Genomic DNA, 25,618 nt, shown 5'->3' on the forward strand with positions numbered 1-25,618 from the left:
GTTTTTTTTCTTTTTCTTTCTAGCATTCAGTCAACATTCACCTTCCTGTAACTTCCTGTATCTTCTATTTTATATACTTCTTTCTGGAGTTCCCAGTTTCTAAAATTATTCTTTGTAAATCATAAAGGCATCAGGAATTTATGCTAATGGATTGCATACATTTGGCATATTACTCACAATATAAGATGTCAAATTAACTCTTGATTATTCCAAGATTGATTGGCCTCAGATTATATACCTACTCTAATGTCAGATAATTAAACCTAAAATGTTTATTATATGTGAGCTGCATCAATGTGAGGTGTGTCAAACTTGGTATTCTGTGCTTTCCTCATTAGGGTATCTGTGCCACTGCTAAAGATGCTGGATCAGATATTAGCCAATGGCTGCTTTGATGTATTTGTAACTGAAGAAAAGTAAGTGGCAAATTAGTAGATGTCTCCTCCTCCTTCAAAATTGCTGGAAAATCTTCAAAGAGCAATGTTCCATTCTCCCTAGTTTCTAATAACAGGGAAAATAGAACCCAGATTATTTTTACTGTATCTTAACGAAAGGATTATTTGGAAAACTATTTTGTTTTGAAAAGTTGATTGCTGATACTGAAAGCTGAGTTATAAACCTTGTGTTCCCCAGGAGATAAGGACTGTCCCTCCTTCTTGAGTAGGTGGGCACATTTCCAACCAAAACACTGCTTCGAGTTCCTTCAACAAAGCTAAGGAGGTGATCAAAAAGAGGAGCGCTTCAGCATAAATTAGGTCAAGCCACAAACCTCTTATCTTTCTGTAAGAGCCCATTTAAGTCACTTTCTAGTGAAGTGCTACCTTCATTTGTCAATCTAAGTTATAGATGGGCATTTGCTAAAACCCATTTTGCTACCCTCCCTTCAGCAGTTCTGGAGGGCAGGTATAACAGTATACCAACCACCCAAGAGACTCTGCTTATATGACTGAGGTAGAATCAGTTGAACAGATTATGTAGAAATTTGGACAAGACTATTTCAGCCCTTACTTACCAAAATGCCACTGGGGGAGATGGGCGGCATACAAATTTGAAAAATAAATAAAATAAATAAATAAATAAATAAAATGCCAGGACAGATTTTATATTTCTTATCTGCTGTGTGATAAAAACTTAGAAGAAATATACATAGCTTCAAAATGTTGTTATATAGCAACAATGGTTCACAGTAGCATGATACTCTCTAAAGGAACAGGCTAGATGCATATGAGATATATTGTACATTAAAGCCAATCGCTGTTATATTTTATGGATACTTTTTATGTACATTTATTCTGGTCTAATGCCAGAATAAGATAAAGTAACACTAGATTGCAATAATCCATGTTTATTTTATAATAAACGCTATAGGGCTTAGAAGTGATGTTAGAGGTTGGTATTTTGCATTGCAACATACCAGTGTCCCATTAAAAAAAATAGATAGAAATAAATGGAAAATGATCAGTTGGGATGGTTAGTCTAGATGGGCATCAACAGAAGTGTTCCCTTTAAGCACCAACTCAGATTTTACACATAGGTAAGTGATTGACAGCAGTAATTTTATTCTTTTGAAGACTAGCAGCTGGAGGGCACTTCATGTCTTGCTCTTGATTTAAGGACTGCCTTGTTTTTCCTAACTGGTTTGTCATAACTGATATGGTTAAAATGCAGCTCCCCTTTTTGAAAAACTCAATTTTGAGAAACTGTGGGCCCAACTTGCATAACACAGAACCTTTGGACAGACCCCTTTTCCCTAGACCAGTGTTGTCCAAACTTGGCCACTTTAAGATGAGTGGACTTCAACTCCTAGAATTCCCCAGCCACCCATGCTGGCTGGGGAATTCTGGGAGTTGAAGTCCACTCATCTTAAAGTGGCCAAGTTTGGACAACACTGCCCTAGACGCTGATTTTCTTTCTGCTGCAGTACTGCCTGCACAGGAGCAGGATTCTTGCTATTTCCTCCAGAGGGGCTGCACTATTTGAATTCACCTACTGGGTAGAGTTCATTATTACCCGTGTGGAATTAACAGATGACAGAAAGGCAAGGAGGTCTGTTTCAAATGTGGAGACTTATTCATAAGAATACATGCCCTAAATTTTTTCCAGATGCTTGACTGGTATCTGCTGAATGCCTGCATTGTCGTTTCCTTTCTAAATCTCACCTCTTTCCCTATTTTGCCATTGTACTTCAATGAAATGAATGAATCTCCACTAAATTCTATCCAGTCTTCAAACAACCCTGTACAATTTTTGTACAAATTAATTAGTTTACACAAATGGACTTTTGCTTAAATGTGGAAATTATAAGCAAGCCTTCACAACAGAATATACAGGAAAAAATAATTCTGTGGCATCAATTTTTGTTGGGTAAAAATTAAACAACTTTTGAATTACATGAATATTTTTTTCAGTTGTGCCTTGCCTTTCTGCTCAGTCTGAACTTGAGGCAGCTAAATATAATGTGAATACAAAAAATTAAAATTCAAAAAAGTAAATTTAGATTAACTGAAATATTAACAATTAAAATCTATTGGCAGAGAAGAATGCAATAATGATTATTTTTAAATGATATAGTCTATCATATAGCATTATAGTTTCTGTCACACTGATCAGCATAGAATTTGAGGGTTATATTTGTGACCAAAATTACAATTCATCCTCCTGTTTTCACTAGACCTAATTAATGGGAGCCTTTTAGGAGAAGTCCACGGTAATGCTGATGTAGTTTGTTAGCTTAATTGCTAATATGTAAGTTTATAATTTCACAGCTGTCAAGATAATTTGTTCATCTTTGAAAAACAGATAGTTAAAAATTGTTTTGTCAATTTTTTTTAGCCACCCATTTCCTATTAAGTTGCTCACTCTTTGTAAAGAAGAAAGCAAGAGATCTAAAGATATCCAGAAACTTCGCTCCAGCATTGCTGTGTAAGTTTGGAAAACATAGTGTAAAAACTTGAAGAATGAAAAATAAATGGTCTGTATAAATTAGCCAGTCCATATAGTTTAAAGAGAGAAGACGAATGGAAAATGAGTTTTCTACAGTACTGTCATCTATGCAGAGGTTTCATTTGGGTGCTCTGTAAAAGTGTTCTAAGTATTATCATAGTGAATTTTGAGCAGCTGTGTGTATAAATTCTAGTTCAAAACCAAATGTTGCTAGCAATGAAATTCAAAAAGCAGTGCTAAGATAGTTCAAATCTGAGTGGTGGCACAGAAAGTAATGGATGGTTTGTCATTTTGAAAACCATGACAATTCATACCAGACAGAACTAAAACTGGGGGAGAAGGACAGTCGACTCTTGTCAATTACATCACCAGCTGTTCATTACTTTTTACCATTCTCCTCACATTGGTTTCAGTGTGGGGCTGGGGGGGGGAGGGGAGGGCGAATTAACTATACCAGCTCTGGGCTACTTAGTTAAAGATAGAGATTTGGCAGCAATAAGAAAATAAGTTTTCTTTATTTTCCTTTTTTTTTTTTTTTGAAAACATCTAGAAAGATTAACTACCTTCACTGCATAATTTTATCAGATATATTTTGTTATTTTATAAAATGTAGAACTTGGTTTGCTTATAAAAAGATTTTGGCATATAAAATTTAAAAACATTTCATTCAAACAGTGATTAAAATTACTTTAATGTGTACTTATTGTTTGCTATAAATGGAACTACAAGCAACTGAACTAAAAATGTGAAACATTTGTTAATTTTTGCCTGTTTTAAGAAAAAAAAAATGCTGAAAATAGAAGGAACCAAACACTATATAACATCCCCCTCCCCACCAGTTACAGATTCTAGGCATTGTTCTCCATGCTAACAATCAAACAGATATAGAAATCTTCATTTTCTGGAACACCCACAAAAGTGGATGTATTTGGGAGTGGGGGGAACATGATTTGAAATACACATGTCAACATATTTTAATACAATCTAGTCATTCTCATTTTCTGAATCCAAAGAACTAACATCATCAATTTGTACTTTCTCTCACAGTTTGAAACAAGCTTTTCTCCTATCTCATGGTAGTTTATGCCTTGATTTGATGTCAGGATTTTCAAGCCTGGACCATTTTTTTGGTATCTTAAACATTTTATATACAGTCATGTGAAAAAAAAAAAGTGTACCCTCTTTGAATTCGTTTTATGTATCAGGACATAATAAAAATCATCTGGTCCTTAGCAGTTCTCAGAAGTAGGTAAATGCAACCTCAGATGAACAACACATGACATATTACACCATGTCATCATTTATTTTACAAAAAGAAAGCAAACATGGAGAAGCCAAGTGTGAAAAACTAAGTACACCTTATGATTCAGTAGCTTGTAGAACCACCTTTAGCAGCAATAACTTGAAGTAATCGTTTTCTGTAAGACTTTATCAGTCTCTCACATCATTGTGGAGGAATTTTGGCCCACTCTTCTTTACAACATTGCTTCAGTTCATTGAGGTTTGCAGGCATTTGTTTATGCACTGCTCTCTTGAGGTCCCGCCACAGCATTTCAATCAGGTTGAAGTCTGGACTTTGACTGGGCCATTGCAACACCTTGATTCTTTTCTTTTTCAGCCATTCTGTTGTAGATTTGCTGGTGTGCTTGGGATCATTGTCCTGTTGCACGACCCAGTGTCGGCCAAGCTTTAGCTGTCGGACAGATGGCCTCACATTTGACTCTGGAATACTTTGGTATACAGAGGAGTTCATGGTTGACTCAATGACTACAAGGTGCCCAGGTCCTGTGGCTGCAAAACAAGCCCAAATCATCACCCCTCCACCACTGTGCTTGACAGTTGGTATGAGATGTTTGTGCTGATATGCTGTGTTTGGTTTTCGCCAAACATGGCACTGTGTATTATGGCCAAACATCTCCACTTTGGTCTCGTCTCTCCAAAGGACAGCGTTCCAGAAGCCTCGTGATTTGTTCAAATGTAACTTTGCAAACCTAAGTCGTGCTGCCGTATTCTTTTTAGAGAGAAGAGGCTTTCTCCTGGCAACCCTTCCAAACAAACCATACTTGTTCAGTCTTTTTCTAATTGTACTGTCATGAACTTTAACATTTAACATGCTGAGGCCTGTGGAGTCTGAGCTGTAACTCTTGGATTTTTGGCAATTTCTCTGAGCATTGCACAGTCTGACCTTGGGGTGAATTTGCTGGGATATCCACTCCTGGGAAGATTGGCAACTGTCTTGATTGTTTTCCACTTGTGAATAATGTTCCTCACTGTAGAATGATGGACTTTCAATTGTTTGGAAAAATAACCCTTCCCAGATTGAAGGGCAGCAACTATTGCTTCTCTAAGATCATTGCTCTTTGACATTGTGTTAACACACACCTCAATGCACGAGACCAGCAAACTCCTCAAACTTCGGCTTTTATAGAGGTAGTCACACTTGCTGATGATCAGTTGATCAAGGGCATTTGATTAGCAGCACCTGGCTGCTACTTAGCCTCTTCATACCTATGGAAGCAGTAAAGGTGTACTTAGTTTTCCACACATGGCTTCTCCATTTTGGCTTTCTTTTTGTAAAATAAATGATGACCTGGTGTAATATGTCATGTGGTATTGTTCATCTGAGGTTGTATTTACCTACTTTTGAGAACTGCTAAGGACCAGATGATTTTTATTATGTCCTGATATGTAAAACCATAGAACTCAAAGAGGGTGTACTTCCTTTTTCACACGACTGTAGCAATTAAAAGAAACTATTAGACAATATATTATAATCAATAGTAGAGAATATATGTACCTCAGGGTTGAACTGGTGGGTTCTTGGTGCTCTCTGAGGTTGGTTGTTTTCCTGCAGGCATTTCATTACCAGCCTAGGTAACATCATCAGTGCAAGGGAGAGTGGGATTTGCTGGCGGTTTAGATATAGTAGCCCTGCCAGTCTTGATAGTGGTTTGGTTTCTTCCTTGATGATTCCTTCGTTAGGGTATTATTTCTTCCCTGATGTTTATCTAGTGCTACTTCCTGCTTATATGGGTGTTGGCTGCTCTGGGCTCTTTGTTTCCTTCCTTTTTGTTCTCTCTCTCTCTCTCTCTCAGTAAATAACACAAGGCGGGGAACATACCTAATATTTCTTCTTCCTTCTATTTTCCCCACAACAACAACCCTGTGAGGTGGGTTGGGCTGAGAGAGAGTGACTGGCCCAAGGTCACCCAGCAGGCTTTCATGCCAAAGGCGGGACTGGAACTCACAGTCTCCTAGTTGTGAGGCCAGCACCCTAACCACTACACCAAACTGGCTCTCTTTGTCTTATCGATGGTCAACTTGTCAGAATGGCAACCTTCCAGGAATTCCCTAACACTTTTTATTTGGCTTGTCAATATTTCTCAGTTGATCACAATCAGCTTTTCCAAGTTTTGGCAGCGGGGGGCAGGGGGGGAATAAAGAAACTTCCCACCCACACCCACCCTGTATTATGCTTCTCTAGTCAAGGGTCAAATCAAGGACTAGAAATGAGTTTTGGAGACAGTGAATCCAAACAAACCTCAATCATGAAATTGGCGCTGTTGAGGTCTTTTCCGGCACATTGTATCTATGCTCCCAGAACAGATTTGCCACCCCTGCCAAGGGAGCTTCTATCCTACTACATAATCCAAACCCTCCATCCATCAGATCTATGACTTTGAATTGCACTGCCCAATATTTACATTTGTAACATATTCATATATGTTGACTCTGTGTTTCAGTACCATAGAATAATACAAAGCTTGATATTGCAGTCAGTCTCCTCAGCTTAATATCAGTAAAACAAAAATGCTAGTCTCTTCATTTTGTGATTTAAAGTTTCTTAACTATTTTTAATTTTTAACCCTTTATATTTAACACATCACATTGAAGTTTTTTTTTTTAAAAAAACCCTCTTTTGATATATTATGTGCTTTGCTAGATCAATGATAAAATATATCGTTGTAATACTTACTTTTCTAGGTTTTGTGGCTTGATTCAGTTTCCAGGTGACATGAGAAAGAAAGTTCTGTTTCAGCTCTTCCTCCTTCTTTGCCATCCATTTCCTGTTGTAAGTACTTGAGAAGTTGGTTGAGGTTTTTGAATTATACCTATTAAAACATGTATGTGCATTTCTTTTCCCCTTGAAAATGTATCTAGGCAATTATTGGGTTACTTCTGTCCTAGTTGGCTCCATACTGCATGTGTGCAGCACGGAGGTACACACAGTGAGAGACGTTGGTAGAAAGTAATACGTTCAAATCATTCCCTAGTCCATGGGAAGGTCTGCTTTCCTAAACCAAAAAAAAAGAAAAAAAAAGTGTAATAGCTCTGCTGAATCTGACCAAAGGCTTATCTACCCAGTACCTGTTTTCCTCAGTGGACAACCAAGTGCTTTCATAAGCTTATAAACTGGGTGCAAGGATAGTATTGTCCCAATTGTATTTTCCAGTAACTGGTATTTTAGGATACTTCCTTTAATGCTGGAGATGGCTATATGATTAGAAACTGTGAATAGCATTATCTTCAATGTATTTATAGAATACCTTTAATAGCTGTCCAAATCAAGAGTGATCTTTGTATTTTTGAAAAGTAGATTCCGTGCCCTCCCCCCGCCTCAGGAAATAGACACTGGGGTAGGGATTAAGGGGAGAATTTATTAGAAGTTCTTGGGGAATGAAAGGAATTGACTCACCATAGACCTTGGCTTATGTGCAGTTTTCTTGATTTAGGCTCTGAATACTCTTTTACCCACTTTTTGATTTCCCAAATATAGTCACCTTCTTTTGAGCAATTTTCTGTTTTTGCTCTCTAGATAAGAAAAACAACTGCTAGTGAGGTTTATGAAATGCTGATAACCTACAGTGATATCGCTGAACCTGATGTTATAGAAAATGCCATGACTATTCTGAGTGACACTAACTGGTGAGTTAACCTTAAATGTACTTGTGAGCTTCAGCTGTCTTCCAGCCTATAGCGTTTAAGAATATACCAGAAATATGTATTGCATTGGAGACTTACGAAGTTTTATGTGAATCAAAACTGACACAAACTTGAAACAATGAATTGAGACAGGATTTGTTTATAAACCTCATGTTGTAGTTTAGCTGATACCTGAAGCAGCTTACAAAATAGTATGCAATTCAGTATAAAGCTTTTTTTTTTTTTTTGGGTAGTGGGCAGCTGAGACTAACATTGTAGTAGCTGATTCTTCCTCCATTGTCTTGGCATTTCTTTCACCATTGAAGCAGTTTGTAGGGTCACATATCTAGCCCAGGACAAATAGTCCCTCTTCTGGAAATGCTGCACACGTCTCAAAGACTAACAGATTTTATTACGTAAGGCGGTTTTATAGATGAAGCCACAACTATTTGATGTAGAACTTTTCCTCATAGAGGCCAGATGGAATGTAACTTATGAAAATGTTGAGGGTAGGTGAGATTAAAGTCTCTTTTCCTCGATTTGGGGGGCAGAAGACAGATTTTTTTTTTTTTTTTTTAGTTTTGGGTTGATACCTCCTCCTGGATCTCACAGTTGAGCTTGAGTAACTGAGTGAGCATCTCCAGAGCACTACTTCTATGTATAGAAGAATTAGCAGGAGCTGAAACCATATACAGGCCACTGAAAGATGATTTTAAAATATTGCTCTTTCATTTCTTTTATTGTCCAGTTCAGTTCTAGAATCTTCCCTCCCAGCTTACTAGCTCACAGAAAAATCTGGCTCAGAAATTGGGATGTGAACTCAGGATTTCAGGCAAAACTTGGACAGCCTTTAAGTCCTTCAAAAGCCCCCCCCCCAAAAAAAAAATTTAAAAAATGAGTTGAATTCTTTGGCCCTCCCCCAACATATGTCATTAAAAGAGGCAGCCAGATTGTACCCTCTGACTAGAAAATGGTGCATGGGGTATTCTGAGAATTAAAATTGTCAGATCCAAGGAAACAGAATTCACATCAATGCTCCAGCTGTTAGAATGAAAGTACTGCTTAAGAAGTAGATACAAATCTGAGATAGATTAAGATTGAAGAACCAAGTGAGAGTTGAAGACAATGGGACAAACACAAAAAGAAATACAACTCTTGTGGGTTTTTACTTAACAACTATTCTTTGAGACAGGAACATGCACAGTAAAGGTAGAAAATAGGTGTCAGGATACAAGGATATCCACAGCTCAGATAGTCTATAAACTAAACCAACAAAAGGTTGTAATCTATATCTAGCTTCATTTTTATCTATAGCTCATCTGATTCGACTCTTCTCTAGGTATAAGTGGTTTTCTTATCTGGTGCCAGTGCAAGAAGAAATGCCTTTTACTCCCATGATGGAAGTAAAAAGAGCAAAGGCAAAATTATTCGTGTCTGAATTTTTGAAAATGGAATTTTTCTCCCTTCACTATATGTGGCCGTTCTTGTCTGTTCTTTGTATGCACATTTTGATTTATTTCTGTTTATTCTCTTATAATTTGGAGCAGAACTTGCAAACTTGCTCCTCATATGGGAACGGAATTAGCTGATTCTGCCTACGCGTTCTAGAAGGCAATATTGTTCTAAATACAGTAAATGCCATTCAGGAGGTTCAGAGAACAGAAATTCACTTTAAAAAAGATCATCTTCCTTTCTCCTGCAATTCTGATGGAGATACCAATTTTCTTACTATCAATAGCAATCACAATTAATTGATGGCTGATTAGTTTTGCAGTGACAAAATGGGTGGGATGCTAGAAGCAGTGAAGAATTGGTTGCTTATACCTGCTTTTCCCCCCTCTCCAAACAGGGATGCAGACTTGCCATTTCTGAGGAAGCAGAGGAATGATCTCTGTGACTTAATGAAAGTGCCCAAGCCCCAACTGGTAGTGAAGGTAATGTTTTTTAAATATCAATTAAATCCTGATAAATGTTTCTGGGGAACAGTTTAGTGAAACTCAAGATTTCTGCAAACCTGTTTAACACATGCATATACAGAACTGTCAAAAACAAGCATTTTATCACTCTCCCCTATTCTGTTATTTGAAAAGTTTTCACATTTCTCATGTTGAGCTGTTAGCCAGTGAGTATGACTTGAAGTAGTGCAGCTGGTTATAAAAATATGCTTAAGGCAATGCAGTGATCACAATGTCAGTCAATTTTACAGAATATAAAGAAATCTAAGTATGTTAAAGATGTCATAAGTATTTGTTTCTAATACATGTATACATAGCCATCATATTTCCTTTTGTGATAGCAACTTTATTCAAAGTGCAGGAAAGGAGTAAGAAACAGTAAGCTGAATAAACAAGATAGAAGAGAATGAAATATTGCTAAATGTTGCTTACACTAACACCACTTACTGTATCTCCCCATATATTGCTATCCTTGCAAACCAACCTTCCTTCTACCATGTGGAAATTTTGTTCTTTAAATATATTGAGTATATTGAAGTAACTCTGCACTGGTGGGATGCAGGCAACAATGCGATGGTTTGCAAGGGAGGTCTAGATAGAGATCCTAGCTTCCATACAAGTGTGTTAGTATGCTTGAAGTAAAACTGGGCTTTGCTTGTGCTTTGACATACTAACCAACATGTGCTAAAACTGACCAGTATTATCCCAACTGTTAGCAGGGAATGCTATATGTGGTAGGAATATGACTAAGGCTGTTGTGCCTGCCTAGTCTCCACTTTCTCTGTATTATGAAAAAGCATGTGGAAGTATCTATTTCTTCCTAGGCAATTGCTGAAACATCATTATAAGGAGGTTTTCAGCTGACCTAGGAAAATGAAGATATTCCATAAATGTGTTGTCCTGCTTGTTGATGTGTGTGTGTGTGTTAGTTTTAGTTTGTGTGTGATATTACAGTTTTAGAGATATACCCATCTGTGCCTTTTTGTAAATCATCTTGTTAAAGGAAGGCAGGATACATTGTTGTATTAATGTTCTTGACTTTGAGCACAAGGATCTGTACTCAGGCAGAAGCATCAATAGAAGCATGTAGCAGTAAGTTGGTTCCTAAGCTGGGCTCTGAGATAGAACTGGGAATGATAGTTTCAAGTATTACTCTGTTTGATGGCATATGAATGTGGTAGCTTGTCTGTCTGTCTTTTTATTCCTTGCTAAGTGACAGTGTAATAGTAATGAAAATAAACCTGGTAGGTAAGGTTTATTGGAACATAAATATTTAGTCCTGAAACTGTACTGTGTTTCTTTGGAATCAAAAGATCTGAAAACCTTTCATGGCTTTCTGATCTAAGAGTGACAGGCACATCTGTATGCCTTTATGCTCTAGCTGGAGATTTCATTCTCTACAAGTTGGAAGAATTTTCACAGCAGTTTGATTTCCCATTACTCTGTTTTTCAGAAGGGATATTTGAAAATATGCAGCAGTATCCAGCTTGGAAGGTTCACATTTCACAAGGGCATGTGGAGAAACATATGATTCCTTGTTTAAAAAAAAAAGGAAAAAGCATTGAAAATAGATCTTTTCACCTTTTGGAGTATATAGTTGCATCCATGAAATAAATTTACAGTCATGAACACCATTCCTGATTCAATAATAATGGACAGAAGTGTCAGAATGAATGGCTTAAATACTGAGCAGTTCAAAAACAAGCCCTTCATTAAATGGATTTCTGAGCACACAAGTTGCATATACTGCATCCATTAACACAAGTATAAACACAGTGCAGTACTCGGTAACACAAGTCAATATAGAAAGCTGCTCTAAACTGTGGACTGGACAATGCCTGAAGGAAACTTCAGTTATAGATCTACATTTTAAATCTGTGAGTAACAGGTTAACTACAATATTCTGGGAATCTTACGAGTAAGAGTTACTTTTATTTATTTTAAAATGTACCTTTTAACAATGCCATGAAATTAATCCCACTTTTTTCCCCTTCTTTTCTGCAGAGCACATAATTGAAAATCAATTAATATTGAAAATTACAGTGCTTTGGATCTGTAGCACAAAGGAGTAACCAGTTTTTCAACAACTTGGGCAACAGTATTTACTGATCAGATTAAAAAGAAAAGGCTAAAAAATGCAAACCTGATTTTGGAAGTTGTATATGTTTTTTTTTTTTAATTCCTTTTTTTAAAAGAATATCTTTTGATTTTCAAATTCAGTATAGATGTTGATGTTTTATGTTCGTTTCTGAAAACTGAATTAAAATAAGTTCAAATAACTAGTTTATTGTGTATTCTATCTTTCTGTTGTCGGACTTTATTAAATTACAGCATTCCAAATTTCATTATAACCAAAATTATCTTGTCAAATAAAATTATAGTGCATTCGGAAAATATTCAGATCCCCTTCACTTTTTTCAGTTTTGTTATGTTGCAGCCTGATACTATAATCGTTCAAATTCATCTTTTTTCTCATTAATCTACACTCAGTACCGTATAATGACAAAGTGAAAACAGAATTTTAGAAATGTTTGCAAATGTATGAAAAAGGAAAAACTGAAATATCACATTGGCATAAGTATTTAGTCCCTTTGCAACAATACTTGAAATTTAACTCAGGTGCCTCCCATTTCTCTTGATCCTTGCTGAGTTGTTTCTATATCTTGACTGGAGTCCACCTGTGGTAAATTAAATTGTTTGGATATGATTTGGAAAGGTACACACCTCTCTATAGAAGGCCTCACAGCTGACAACGCATACTATATCAGCAAAAGCGAGGAGGTCAAAGGAACTGCCTGCAGAGCTTAGAGACAAGATTATTGCAAGGCACAGATCTGGGAAAGGCTACAAAACAATTTCTGCTGCACTGAAGGTTCCCAAGAGCACAGTGGCCTCCATAATTTTCACATGGAAGAAGTTTGGCACAACCAGGACTTCCAAGAGCTGGTTGCCCGGCCAAGCTGAGCAATCGGGGGAGAAGAGCCTTAGGAAGAGACGTGACCAAGAACCCGATGGTCACTCTGACTGAGCTCCAGAGTTCCTGTGTGGAGATGGGACAAAGTTCCAGAAGGACAACCATCACTGCAGCCCTCCACCAATCTGGGCTTTCTGGCAGAGTGGCTAGATGAAAGCCCACTTGGAGCATAATGGTGGCAGCATCATGCTGTGGGGGTGTTTTTCAGCAACAGGGACTGGGAGATTGGTCAGGGTTGAGGGAAAGCTGAATGGAGCAAAGTACAGAGATGTCCTCAATGAAAACCTGTTTGACAGCACTCAGGACCTGACTGGGCCAAAGGTTCACCTTCCAACATGACAACGATCCTAAGCACACAGCCGAGACAACACAGGAATGGCTTAGGGACAACTCTGAATGTCTTGGAGTGGCCCAGCCAGAGTCCTGACTTGAACCCTATTGAACATCTCTACAGAGACCTGAAAATGGCTGTCCACCGATGGTCCCCATCCAACCTGGTTGAGCTTGAAAGTATTTGCAAAGAATGACGGAAAATCCCCAATCCAGGTGTGCAAAGCTTGTCATATCATACTGAAAAAGACTTGAGGCTGTAATTGCTGCCAAAGGTGCTTCAACAAAGTACTGAGTAAAGGGTCTGAATACTTAAGTACATGTGATATTTCAGTTTTTTCTTTTTAATAAATTTACAGACATTTCTAAAATTCTGTTTTCACTTTGTCATTATGGGGTATTGAGTGTAGATTAATGAGGAAAAAAATGAATTTGAACGATTGTAGTATCAGGCTGCAACATAACAAAATTGAAAAAAGTGAAGGGGGTCTCAATACTTTCCGAATGCACTGTAAGTAACCCCAATCCACTATTTCAAATGCTATCTACGGAAGGGTAGCAGCTTCACTCTTTAGAAAACAAAGAAAGGTATTTGAGAATAAGTTATCCAGTTGACATGGTATCAATCAAAATGGTATAATGATGTTTAGGAAAGATCTGTTGGTATTCTTGGCACATGAGAAGAGCATAAAAAGGATGGGATTTCTACCACAATACATTGTTTGATTCCTGCTGAAAAGTTGACTGCTTGCCACCTTTCTAAACAGACATATAATTTATCATTCAAACTTGATATAATATCCAGCTTTTTGGATGTTGACAATATTTTTTTAAAAATGTATCTAAATAATTCTGATGGTAGGTAAAAAATAAAATTGCATTTAAAAACCTTGAAGGTTTTTTGTTTTTGTTTTGTCTTACAGTGAATGGAAAATCAGATATAAGTGGTAGGAATATGCAACATGTTGGATTTGATTCCCAAGAGGTGCTTTAGACGATGAATGTAAAAACTCTGTACAGCTTTTTAAAGCAGTTGTGTCTTTCGAATCACTTAGCAATGGCAGAGGGCAGCTATGCAATCCCAGAAAAGACTTAGCTACTTTAAAAAGTTACAGATAAAATGAGCATCCTCTTACATATTACACACCATCTTTTTTGAATTATTTCCAAAACAGCGCATAACTCTAGTAAACAGCATTCTGTTAAAGAAGTTGACATAAGTATTTTCCCCTTTTCATAGTTCCCTGTACAAATAAAAAATTGTTAAGATACAAAATAAATTTGTGTGGAAGTCAATGCATTTTTCCCCCCTTCTGTAGGAATCTCATTTTAGTAAAAATGAGGATTTAATGTTCTTTTGGATGTTCATAACAATAATGAACTGATGGAGAGGAAGCATAAATAAAAGTTATTCATGTTACCACAGCTGGTCTCAGCCCTGTGGAAGAGTATCTTAAATGACTAGTTAATTTCCTGACCATGATGGAGACTGGTTTCAAACCTCTTTATATAAACTATATTCTAAATGTAAACCTTGTTTATCTCATGCTGAACTTTTAGATGTGCCTCAGGATATTGTAACATGGAGCTTTTTAATCCCTTCATTTGAACCACTGGCATCACAAAGCATTACAGACTGTATATGAGGAAAAGTCCAATTATTCCTGCCAGTGGTGGGTAAAGTACGGAGCATTTCTTGAAGGCTGTTAAATTACCATATGAAATGTATAGGGGTTCATTTTGCTCCGAAAAATACCACAAAGAGAATTAGATGTGTTTCCAACATAGCAAGCATTTACTGGGGTTAAAGTTGAAAAAATTATTTCAATTGTCGATAACGTGAGGTATGAGGAGAGGGAATCGCAGCTGGATCTGATGCTGTGAAGAGAGGAGCCCTCTCCTTTTCCCAGCAAACCTCAATAACACTCTGGGTCACGTCTTCCTTCCATGGCACACTAAAAGGGTCTGTTTTTTGAAGGCAGGACCGTGCCATTTAGTGGGGGGAGGGGGAGGCTTCTTCTAAAAGCAAAAATGGCAGCCGTGGGATCAGTGGAAGGCTGTGCAGCAATGGGAATGCCTGTGTTCCCCCCTCATTTCCCTTTAAGATGCCCCCTACCTTTCTCAGCAAGGTGGCCTTTTTTTAAAAAAAAAGGTGCAGCATAGTGTCAGTGGACCTTTTCCAAACAAGCGGGCCCTAGCTGAACAAGGCAGCTTGGAAGGAAATTTCACTGGAGTCAGGGAATGATGGCAGATTTCTTGAAGACTGTTAAATTACCATATGAAATGTATAGGGGTTCATTTTGCTTTGAAAGGCCAGGCCCTGGCAATGTGAAGCAGTTCAAGGCGGGCAAATACAGTGAGATTAGGCCTGGGCCTCTTTGAGGCTTAAGTCTGGTGACACTGAAGTAGACCTAGAAGCAGACCAGAGGAGCAGCCACCAGCACGTCTTTGGCCAGAGGAAGCTGCAGGCTTCCAGGGAGAGTCAACGCCACCTCAGCCTTTGTGACTGTGGGGGGAGGGGGGGTGGGGAGGGCCAAGAATAGGGCCTGGAATTCCAAAAAGCCACAATTGCGAAAAGGTACAGATACAGTACAAGTACAGAATTACAGATGAAATAAAAGACAAAAGGTAAGAATTTGAAAACAAAATAGTAACAATTTCTAGAAGAGAAGAGATGAAGCTCCTTGATTTGTAAAAGCTTTGTTTTAAACAATAATCCCAATCAAAACAGAATTCTGTGTCTTGTCTCTGGCTGGTGCTACCTTATAAACCATACTCTTTACACAAGGGTTATCTAATACTGGCAGATAACTCTGAGATGACCTGGAAAACAGCTATCCAAAAGAAACTGAGTCTCTATGGGTTTTCCAACGATGCCATTTTGACTTTAGAGTTTGACCGAGCCAGGTCACTATTAAGGCAAAGGATCTTAGATACAGAAGGCCAAGCAGAAACTGCTGTTTTTACCCATAATATAATTGCAAATAACCAAATTCTAGTGAACAAACCAGTCTCATACTTGTATCATATTACAGTCCCAAAATTCAGGAGAGCTTTATCCTTAGTTCGATTTAACGCTCTCCCTACAGCTGTTTTAGAAGGAAAATAAAGGAAAATCCCTTATGATATTCGATACTGCCCCTGTGGTACAGGTGCCATTGAAACCACAGTCCATGTTCTTTTGTACTGTCAGTATTATAGGGACATTCGCTTTCAGCTGATTACCCCTCTTTTATTTAAATTCCCCGGGCATTCTGATAATTTTTACTTGCATTATTTGTTAAATAATCAAAACACATCTATTTCTTTAAAAGTTGCAAAATTTTGCCACATAATGTGTAAGCTTCGCCCACAAATGGTTGCTAGTGGTTATTGATGAAAGGGGTAATATTGTTGTCTGTTTTATTGTATCTATTTTTATTGGTCAATGACCGAATAAAGATGATAAGGGTTACGGTGGATGTTATTAAGACATGATGTTAAGCGAGGGCAAGGCAGATGCTTGGGGTGTGTTTGAAGAAGAGCATCTTTTTTTTTGCAGGTGTATTAAGCATCATGCACACACAGCGTTTATTTTTAATTTGAACATTCTTGTTCTGCTACATTGTAACTAAAATTCTGCTGCAGCATTTTGAGAAGTTTTGTGGGTTGCAAAAAAAGATGGATTGACTACTCTAAGGAACTACTCCAGATACTAACAGGCAAAGTAGAAAACAATTCAAATAGGTGCCATTAGTTGAATTTGTCTCCATGTTGATTTGCCTCTTGTAATCATGTGTAGCTCTTCCACCATTCTCATCCCTTAATCCATTTGTGCAAGCTTGATGCTCTTCCCAGTAACCAAAGGTGTGCTTTCCGAGTCTCGCCAAGTGGCATCTAAACTTGTCAAAATGTTAAATGCACATCAATATCGTTTTCTTGGGAATAATACTGAAGTGGTTTGCCAGTGCTGCCTTCTGGATTTGATTTCGGAAGGACTTTTCTTAGATGAGCTGGTTGCTTTCATGTTGGCAGAGCCCTATCTGCCATCTCCCTGCTGTGGAGATGACTCTTAACTATCTAATCTTCGATTCAATTAGCTTTACTGTTGTACTACCTGACTTTTATGACTGGAGATAACATTTTAACATTTGCATGTATTAATATTTGTTTTATTAATATTTCTTTTGAGAGAGGAATTATGGAGAAAACAAACTGTTGAGAGTCATGAGTCTTAGTATTTAGAATAGTATTGTATCTCCTCTAATATGTTTCATGATGAAAGGCTTGCCAATATACCACACTCATCAATTAAAATGATAGTAATCCACACCTTCCTTCAAGTTCAACAGGCTCAAATTTTCCTCAAATTGTCCATCTGTGAGATCCTGCAGAAATGAAGAAATAGATCACAATCAAAATGTTTAACTAAAGTACAACATCATACATTTGAAGACTTCTGCAACCATAGTGCCTACTATGGTCAATATAGAAATAAGCCATATTTAGGCTTTGTAACTGAACCCAGACTTGACCTACAACAGAAATTCTTGAACATCAATAATATACAGTGTTTTATTTATGCCACTGCACCAAAAGAGGCAATTAATATTTGCTTTTATCTCTTATCTACTCTTTCTTTCTCCATCCTACAATTTTGTGACTGTTTTGCACAATACACACAATTGGGTTGGTTAAAGACCTAATGGCTGCATTTGTGCTAGTGAAGCTTGCTTAGTTTTCACCTTGATTAGGGTTTATTTTGGTAACTTAGCATGTTGTGCAAATCCAACCTGTTTGGTTAGTTTATGGTTTAATGTATTTCACAAGGCCACAAAACATGTTAATTCAACAGTCAAATCCAAGCTGTAAATTCTTTGGTTTAACACACACACACAAATATTGGATTAATTTTTAGTTTCATCAAATGCTTTCATTCTATTATCTGATGATGCATGGTTGCCTGGGAATTTATTACCTATGCAAAAAGTTTAGCAGAAATTTGTGTCTGAAAAGCAAATTGACTAATACAAGTATTGTGCTATTTGTTAATGTATGTTACAACAACAGTGCTATTTATTAATATTTAGTTTAATAGTTCAAGAGCGTCAACCCTTTGATAGCAGAGGGTTGCATGTGATTTTGGGGGATGAAATCAAGCTCACCATGGGCAGATGTATTTCACATACAATTAGTCCTCACTTAACTATGGTAATTTGGACCAGCAACTCCATCGCTAAGTGCTGTGGTCATAAAGCACAATGTTACGTGACTGCAGCAACTTATGATGGCAGTTGCGGCAGTTCCAGTTGCCATTGTTAGGTGAATACCACATGGTTGCAGCATCCCATTTGTGACCTCCTGCCAGTTCCCCCACTGACTATGTTTGTTGGAAGCCAGCAGTGAAGATCGTAAATGGCGTTTATGTGACTGTGGGACACTGCAACTGTCATAATTGCAAGCCAGTTGCCAAGCGCCCAAATTGGGATCACATGACCATGGGGATGCTGCAACAGCCACAACTGCAAGTAACAGTCCTAAGTCCCCTCATTTAGCACCATCGTAATTTCGCTGAAGAGTGGTCACTGAATGAGGACTACCTGTATATCAGTACAGCTGAATTTTTCTATTTTTTCCTGTCCACTACCCTGTTTCAGATTTTTAAAACATGAATACTAGTTTTCATATATTTCCCGTTCAAAATGGCAAGAAACTACCACCAGGTTTCAGTAATCATTCTCAAAGGTCTTTGGGAGTCACAGAACGATGGATCTGGAGACACTTATGACCTTGGGCAGCAGAGGTCCACTCCTTTCCCATTTTACCTAAGAACTACTCGTGGACAGATGTTTCAAAAGTCAGTTCTAGAGTCTGATAATGACTTATTCCCACATTACAAGTAACAGTGGAAGCAGACTGTGGACTTTCCCCTGTCCATATAGGTTCCTATTCAGCTCATTCATACAAAACATGTACATGTAAACAGTTGTTCATAAGTAAATTGTTTTATGAAGTCTTTCACATTCAACCCTAGAAGTCAAGGGTAGAGCTAGTGTCAAAGTATCATTGTGGGGTCAAGGCCAAGAACACAGAACTACTTTTGTTGCTATACCTGATTACTCTACCCTACACAAAAGGAACTCTAGAAGTTGCAGGTTTCTTATTTCTGCTGCCCCTGGTATAAGATGTTAATGCTAGAGGAAAGGTAATTTTATATTCATTCTGTGATTAGGTCCTCTGTGAGAGGAGTGCAAGGTTGTTGTTGATGTTGTTTTTCCAAAGCTTTGCAAACTTAGACTCACAGTGCAAGCATGACCAGAAACAGGTGAGAACTTAGAATCTGCTAAGTTCTGTATTCTTCTTTCCCTTTTCCTGAATGATTCAGGAGGCTCCCATCTATGCAGACAGTCAACTAGAAATGCTAATGCCTTTAGATTCTACCAATCCGTAGGTACACCGAATACATTCAAGGGGCATCATAATCCAAACAATAAAGAAAGCAGCAGGTAGACTGAGGTTTACAAGCCCTTAATTTTAGCAAGGAAGAGCTCCACAGAAAACCTGATGAGTATGACAGTGATTTATTGCAGTCACATGCCTCAAATAGCTGTAATAGCCCTGCTAGGACAGGCTGCCAGAACCCCATTTGTTACTTGCTGCTCTGGGAGATCCGCTGCCACCACTCCTGTGATTTAAAACAACTGCTAAACCTCAGTCTAAGCACGTGATGATTCAGCCTTTCGATTGCATCTTCTGAGGAAGGCTGGCTCTGTTTCAAAGAATTCCTTTTCTTTTAAAAATTAGGTAAACATGTACATCCAGTCTGGGACATGTGTACAAAGACCACTCACCAAGCTGGAGAGGGTGGGGAAATCAATTCCAGTTTCTAATTTGTGTTGCCACCCATGACCAGATGGGAACCACTCGATTATTTAGAACTCAGAGATAATAGGCTTAATCTAGGGTGAAATACCAAGAAGGATATTGAATCAATATTAAGAAAGTTATAGAGAAACAAAGATATACCAATCCCCTTCACCTTGCCATGAACCCCAAGAATGGAAGATGGACCCCTGAACCTTCTTAGGATTTTGGGTCTCTACAGAGAGTCAAGCTGTCTGGAAGCTTTTGCCAACTTTTTATACTTAAGAGTCAGGGAATATACACAATAACACCTGGAGAGAGCTTGGTAGCACATCTTACTGATGATTTGGTTGTAACTTCAGAAAGGGGACCCTCTGCCAAAGATGCTTTTAACAAAGACTGGGTTCCTAGCAGACAGCAGCTGGAGATAGTCTAATGACATCTCTGGTCAATAACTGGGAAACCCAGATAACTGATTCCGCCAAAAACAAGGCACTGTTTCTGATGCCATCTTTGATCAGTAACTGGGAAATCAAGTAAGTGATCCTTTGGTTAGAATAATTTTATGGGATTTAAGCTCCCCCTCACCTTAGCAAGTGTAACATTAGGGAACTCATGCTACCCTTGTTATCTTGTTACTGGTAGGAACAGAAAGAAAAGACTTACATGTGAGGGTGATACAATGATGGCAATCTACAAAGTTTGCTAAGTAACTTTTTCTATGTGCACACTAGAAGTATTTACACATATCTTGTCTCAGCTGGCTAAATAACTCTTTCCACAGAGGTATTTCTTATATGGGCAGAAGAGAAAAGAGGTCCACACCACTATCTTATCAATCTACTATGGTTCCATTTCAATACTCAATTCAATACACTTATTAAAGAATCCAGCAGAGAGCCTTCAGAAATTGTCAGCTGAAGTTTAAAATAAAACAAAGTATAGACTGTACTAACTCAAACTGATCAGAGTGAGTTATTTTAACATATTAGGAACCTTAATGTTTGAGGGTATTCACAAAGGAATTCCCTCAGTTTCTCACAGCTAGATATGACCTTGGCTCTTCATCATTACCTTAGAGACAAAGAATGGTCATCAAATGGGGGGGGGGATTCAAGGGGAGAAGGTGCAAGTAGCATCAAAGGAGAGCCTACTGACCATTTAATGTCTTAGCTAACTTGATTAAGTGTCTTCTCGTGATTCCCATAGGACCTGCTGAGCATAAGGGTGAGTCATACAGCAAAGTCTGAGACTTGGATTCAGGTGGAGTCTGGTTGGGCATGCCTGGATATAGACTTTGTTTAGAGAAATGGTCTAGCAAGTGGGGAAGGGAAGACTGAACCATCAAAGAAGGATTCATGTGTGGGAAATACAACAAATAGATGGAGAATTTGATCCTGGAAATGACACACAGAGGTGGCAAGATGAGAGGAAAGCCTTTTACCCAGTCTAGGTATTACCCACTAGTAACAGCCAACTGATATTTTGCTATTTAGCAATATATATGAAAGACTGACCTGCTTGAAGAAAAATCCTGAAAGCCCTGTTATAACACTTCATTTTTAATCACAGGAACTGCATTTTTTCAAGCAGCTTAGCCAGCATAATAGCAGTGACAGCTTAACATATTAGTCTGATGGATTTTGCCTAATGAATGGCTTCTTCATTGAAAGAAACCTTTCAACAAGCAATTGGACTATTAACTCTGGTTAAAGGTGACTCCTCCAGTTTACTGTATGAAGAGGAACCTTGTGTCTACTTGCCTCTCTTTTGCCATATAAGGTTATGATAACATATCTCTCACATCTATACTTCATCAGCAAGTAAATCAGGTGACATCATTCTCAACTTCAGCATTTATTTTGAGCTCTTAATTTCAGAGCACTTGTAATTCATGTTTGCAGCAGCATTAGCCTCAAAGAATACATCATTCAGATTAGTGAGAACAAAGACGCTATTGCTTTTGTGTATGAACAGCAAAGCACATGTAACATTTAGTATTTATGCAGGTTTTTCAAAGTGTTCAAAACACATCAACCCTCAGTAATCTCATAGCACTCCCTGTGGAAAGCCATCATTATTCTCATGTTCGAAATGGCAAGTTAAAGCTAAGAGAGAACTCATAATTGCACTAAAGCTTGAACAAGGGATTTCTCACTCTTGCTAGCAAAGCCTCTAATTGTAAAGGAAGAAAGGAAATGATGTAAAAACAGGCAGATAGTAAGTCAGGAAGCTAAACTGAGCTCTGGCATAACTGGAAGACCTTTGGGGTAAAATATATGCCACCTATCAGTTCATTTGTTAATGAATGCAAGTGTTTTAAAACATGATTAGCCTCCAGTAACCTCTTTCAAAGAAAACTGAACCCAGGTTAAGTTCTGGAACCTCTAATCTAACTGCAGAAACCTGGGATATGAATAGCAATATGTAAAGTATGTTCAACTGCATGGACAAAGAAATGAATATAATGGTTAGTCAGGAAGTGTGTATTTCTCTTCCTGAATACAAGCAATACAAAGGATATTAAAACTCAGTGGTTGGGCAAAGTTACACCGGATTAAAAATTTTCAACTGCAGATGATTTCTTTTCTTCTCAAGGCTTTACAGAAATCTAAACAATGAAATATGGAGAGCAACATTCTTTCCTTGACTAGCTGATACCTTTTTCCTCATATGCTGTATATTTTTATTGAAACACCCAGTAAGAACACACTGAGCAGTTATTTTTTCTTACCAGTAGGACTTTTAAGAGAATGCCAGAACAAGCTAACTTGCAGGATGGAAGGTGTGCTGCACAGTTGGTGACTGGTCTACCCAAAGGTTTAAAGTGTTTCCAAAACAAATAGCCAACCCTTCCAACCGCATTAGCTAAAGAAAGCCTATCTCCTGCTTTCAGGCACATTTTCTAGGATAGGTCAATGATTCCTGAAAGGGGTGATGGATTTTGCCGAGCAGCCAAAGCACAGGACAGCTTGTTTTAGTCAGACTCCTCAAAGCCGTGCTCTTACTGAAGTCTCCACTCCAATTTTAGATTTTACAATTTAGTGAGCTACTTCCTGCGTTCCAGCTTGGCTTTAGGTCATCCAAGATGGCATCATATCCTTCAGACTGTCCTTGTGAGCTGCACTTTCATAAGGGTGATTGCTCTATGGCAACGAGAGACTCCATATAATTAGCAGAAACATGTAAACAGCAACCCACACTCACCACAAAACCATATTTAACAACCTCAACAGAACAAGTTCAATTTAACATTGAACTCAATCCTGGAGTTTGCAAGCGCAGGTACATATTCTTAATAGAACCATTATACAGTTTTACTATTTTCATTCATCTCAGTGGACTGCATTAACTTATTTCTATTCACACATTTCTTACTAAGCGACAATCAGATAAGCAAGAGTTATGTCCCCACCTCACCCCTCTAGGGTTGATGTAGCCTACAGAGACCCATCACATGCAATTAAATTAATTCAACCTAGTCAGTCATATCATGCGAACACTAAAACCCAGTTTTTGCCTACATAGTCCTCCAAAAGGTGTTGCAGAAGGAAATGAGAAGTTGGAAAAACCCAAGTTGTCATTCTGGAGTCCTGGTAGCTACTGAACCACCCTCCCTAATATACATTGGCTACAGGAGCAACTGAACCTACTTGCAGACACTCCATGAAATCAAAAGGAAAGTAACTATTAACTTGTTCCTCCTTCTTGGCTACCTTTCTGAAGCTTGTTGTAGTTGGGGATTGCTCAGTCCTCTGCCTTTGCTTTTCTCCCTCATAAATGCTTTGTTTTCCTTGCAATTATTGTATCTTTTTCTTTTGGGGGATTGTTTTGCGGAGAGTGGACTGACAGACAAGACAATCAAGCATTTCCACTGGCTGCTTGTCTTCTCCCTCTGTCTGGAATAGGAGCTGTGGTTGGATGGGAATGGCAAAGTGGTTAGAGGTAAAGGGGAGGGACTGCTTGGGCGGTTACTAGCACAAGTGGCCAAAATGAACGACAGTTGAACATTCTTCAAGGAACTGCGACCAGGAACAAAAATGCTTTCCTTCCTTCACTTATTTTCCATCCCCTTCCACTCCTACTGCTGCCTGTGTGACTGGCAGTGGAGGGACTGGTGATGTAATGATGGCTTGCCCTTCTGCAAGGGTGCAAAGGACACCAGGCACTTCTTAGAGAAAGTAAGCAAGGACTCTGTGTTCCTAAAATGGTGACATCTGATTCAGTTAACATGATCACAGAATGGCTGACCAGATTGAATGTGTTGTGGGAATGGAGTCTTAATGTTAACAGTAGTTTCAATATCTTTTACATCTTATAGTTCTGAAGGAAATGGGGACCTGAGCCATAATTCATTTTACAGATGATAACTGGCATCTTGAATTGGGGAATGGGGAAAAGATCAAGCTCTAGGGCATGCCACATTGAAGGGTCCAAAGACTCAACTTTTCTGATGAAAGAGTGATTACAACTGACCAGTCAGGAAGGAGTGGAACCATTGCAGAACAGTGCCCTCAGTTCCCCATCTTCAGAGGTTATCCAAAAGGATACCATGGTTGATGGTATCAAATGCTATTTAAAGATCTAACTGGACAAGGAGGGGTGCACCACCTCCATCCAAGTCCTGCTACAATATGGAAAGGAACCCTTGCTAATACCTGTTTAGCATTTTACTTTAAGAACACCAAGAAGAAAAGGAGATTGCACAACATCCCCACATAACTTGTTCTCTTACATTTCATTTCCTAACATTAAACCTGCCTTCCTGTAATTTAAATCCACATGTTCTCACATGATCCTCAAGGAATTCAGTGAACAATTCTTTTCCTGCCTCTGCTTTCTGTCAGTTTTAAATACATAGAAATTGCTTTCTTATTTATTTTTTATTCTAGAAGTTTATTACTGATGCCTTTTATTTGCATGTCCTGGTCTTCTTTTATTTTTATTAGCAAACTTAACTAAGTCTTATTCTAAAATTCCTTATAAGATATTGCATTAGCAATAAATAAATCAATGCAAATCTAAAATAACCATTAAGGTGATACCGTGTAGATGAAAGGTGTTTTAAAACAACTATTAATGATGAAACCACATGAGCCTGAGGGGAAGAAGTCAATTCTATAAATGAAGGGCTATCATTGAGAATATCCTATTTCTGGCATTCACCAATATAATAACTAGCTAGAGAACAGATACTAATGCTAAAAATAGAGAAGCTATAAGTGCAGGTGGGCAGGTGGTTCTTCTTTTTTTAGGGCTATGGCAAAAACAAGCATTCTAAATTGTTTGTGCTCTTTTTTTCATAATTTTTTGAATTCCTCTTTGTTAGGATGTTTCTTGAATTGTGGATCTGAAATGGGACATAGTTTTGAAACATCGTCCTATTTATCACTTGTAGGCTGCCTACAAGGTATTTTCTTCCTCACCATCTTCCTGCATCCCTCATTATTGTCATTCATCTGCTGGGTTTCATACAATTCATCTCCTTTCATCTCCTTCAAAACTTTTAGCACAGACTAGAGGGGAAGTGGGATTTCATATCTGAAGGAAATTAAATACCCTGCAACAAAGTAGATTTGTTTTTCATCTTCATTTGTGTCCTCTGCAGAAACAAAAATTCCAGAGGCCCTGAAATACATCTCAGTTGGAA

The 25,618-nt window shown here is 38.1% G+C and overlaps 2 protein-coding genes across 9 annotated transcripts in view; one reads left to right on the forward strand and one right to left on the reverse strand.

Moving 5' to 3' along the window:
• TBCD (tubulin folding cofactor D) overlaps positions 1-12,253 on the forward strand; it is a 183,534-nt gene extending 171,281 nt beyond the window's left edge. For 2 of the 3 annotated variants that reach the window (XM_088133453.1, XM_088133454.1), the window contains exons 35-40: positions 339-416; positions 2,833-2,922; positions 6,928-7,015; positions 7,760-7,869; positions 9,716-9,800; positions 11,826-12,252. In XM_088133453.1, the coding sequence (XP_087989579.1) occupies positions 339-416; positions 2,833-2,922; positions 6,928-7,015; positions 7,760-7,869; positions 9,716-9,800; positions 11,826-11,834 (460 nt within the window). In that variant the 3' untranslated portion in view covers positions 11,835-12,252. Of the gene's footprint in view, positions 1-338; positions 417-2,832; positions 2,923-6,927; positions 7,016-7,759; positions 7,870-9,715; positions 9,801-11,825 lie in introns of all 3 variants that reach the window. The other variant, XM_088133455.1, reaches the window with a different exon arrangement.
• Positions 7,014-25,618, reverse strand: part of QTGAL (queuosine-tRNA galactosyltransferase) — a 185,979-nt gene continuing 167,374 nt past the window's right edge. For 2 of the 6 annotated variants that reach the window (XR_015794690.1, XR_015794688.1), the window contains 3 exons: positions 17,438-17,492; positions 7,640-7,755; positions 7,014-7,238 (listed from right to left, as the gene is read on the reverse strand). Coding sequence is in view for 3 of the 6 variants with exons in the window: in XM_088133456.1 (XP_087989582.1) it covers positions 7,721-7,755; positions 17,438-17,492 (90 nt within the window). In the remaining 3 variants the exon portion in view is untranslated. Of the gene's footprint in view, positions 7,239-7,590; positions 7,756-13,564; positions 17,493-19,955; positions 20,064-25,618 lie in introns of those variants that run through there. The other 4 variants (XM_088133457.1, XM_088133456.1, XR_015794689.1 and 1 more) reach the window with 4 other exon arrangements.

Source organism: Python bivittatus, unplaced genomic scaffold, assembly GCF_059951505.1.
Source record: "Python bivittatus isolate LINGU-HERP-01145 unplaced genomic scaffold, Pbiv_v1 ctg000080_np1212, whole genome shotgun sequence".
NCBI lineage: Eukaryota > Metazoa > Chordata > Lepidosauria > Squamata > Pythonidae > Python > Python bivittatus.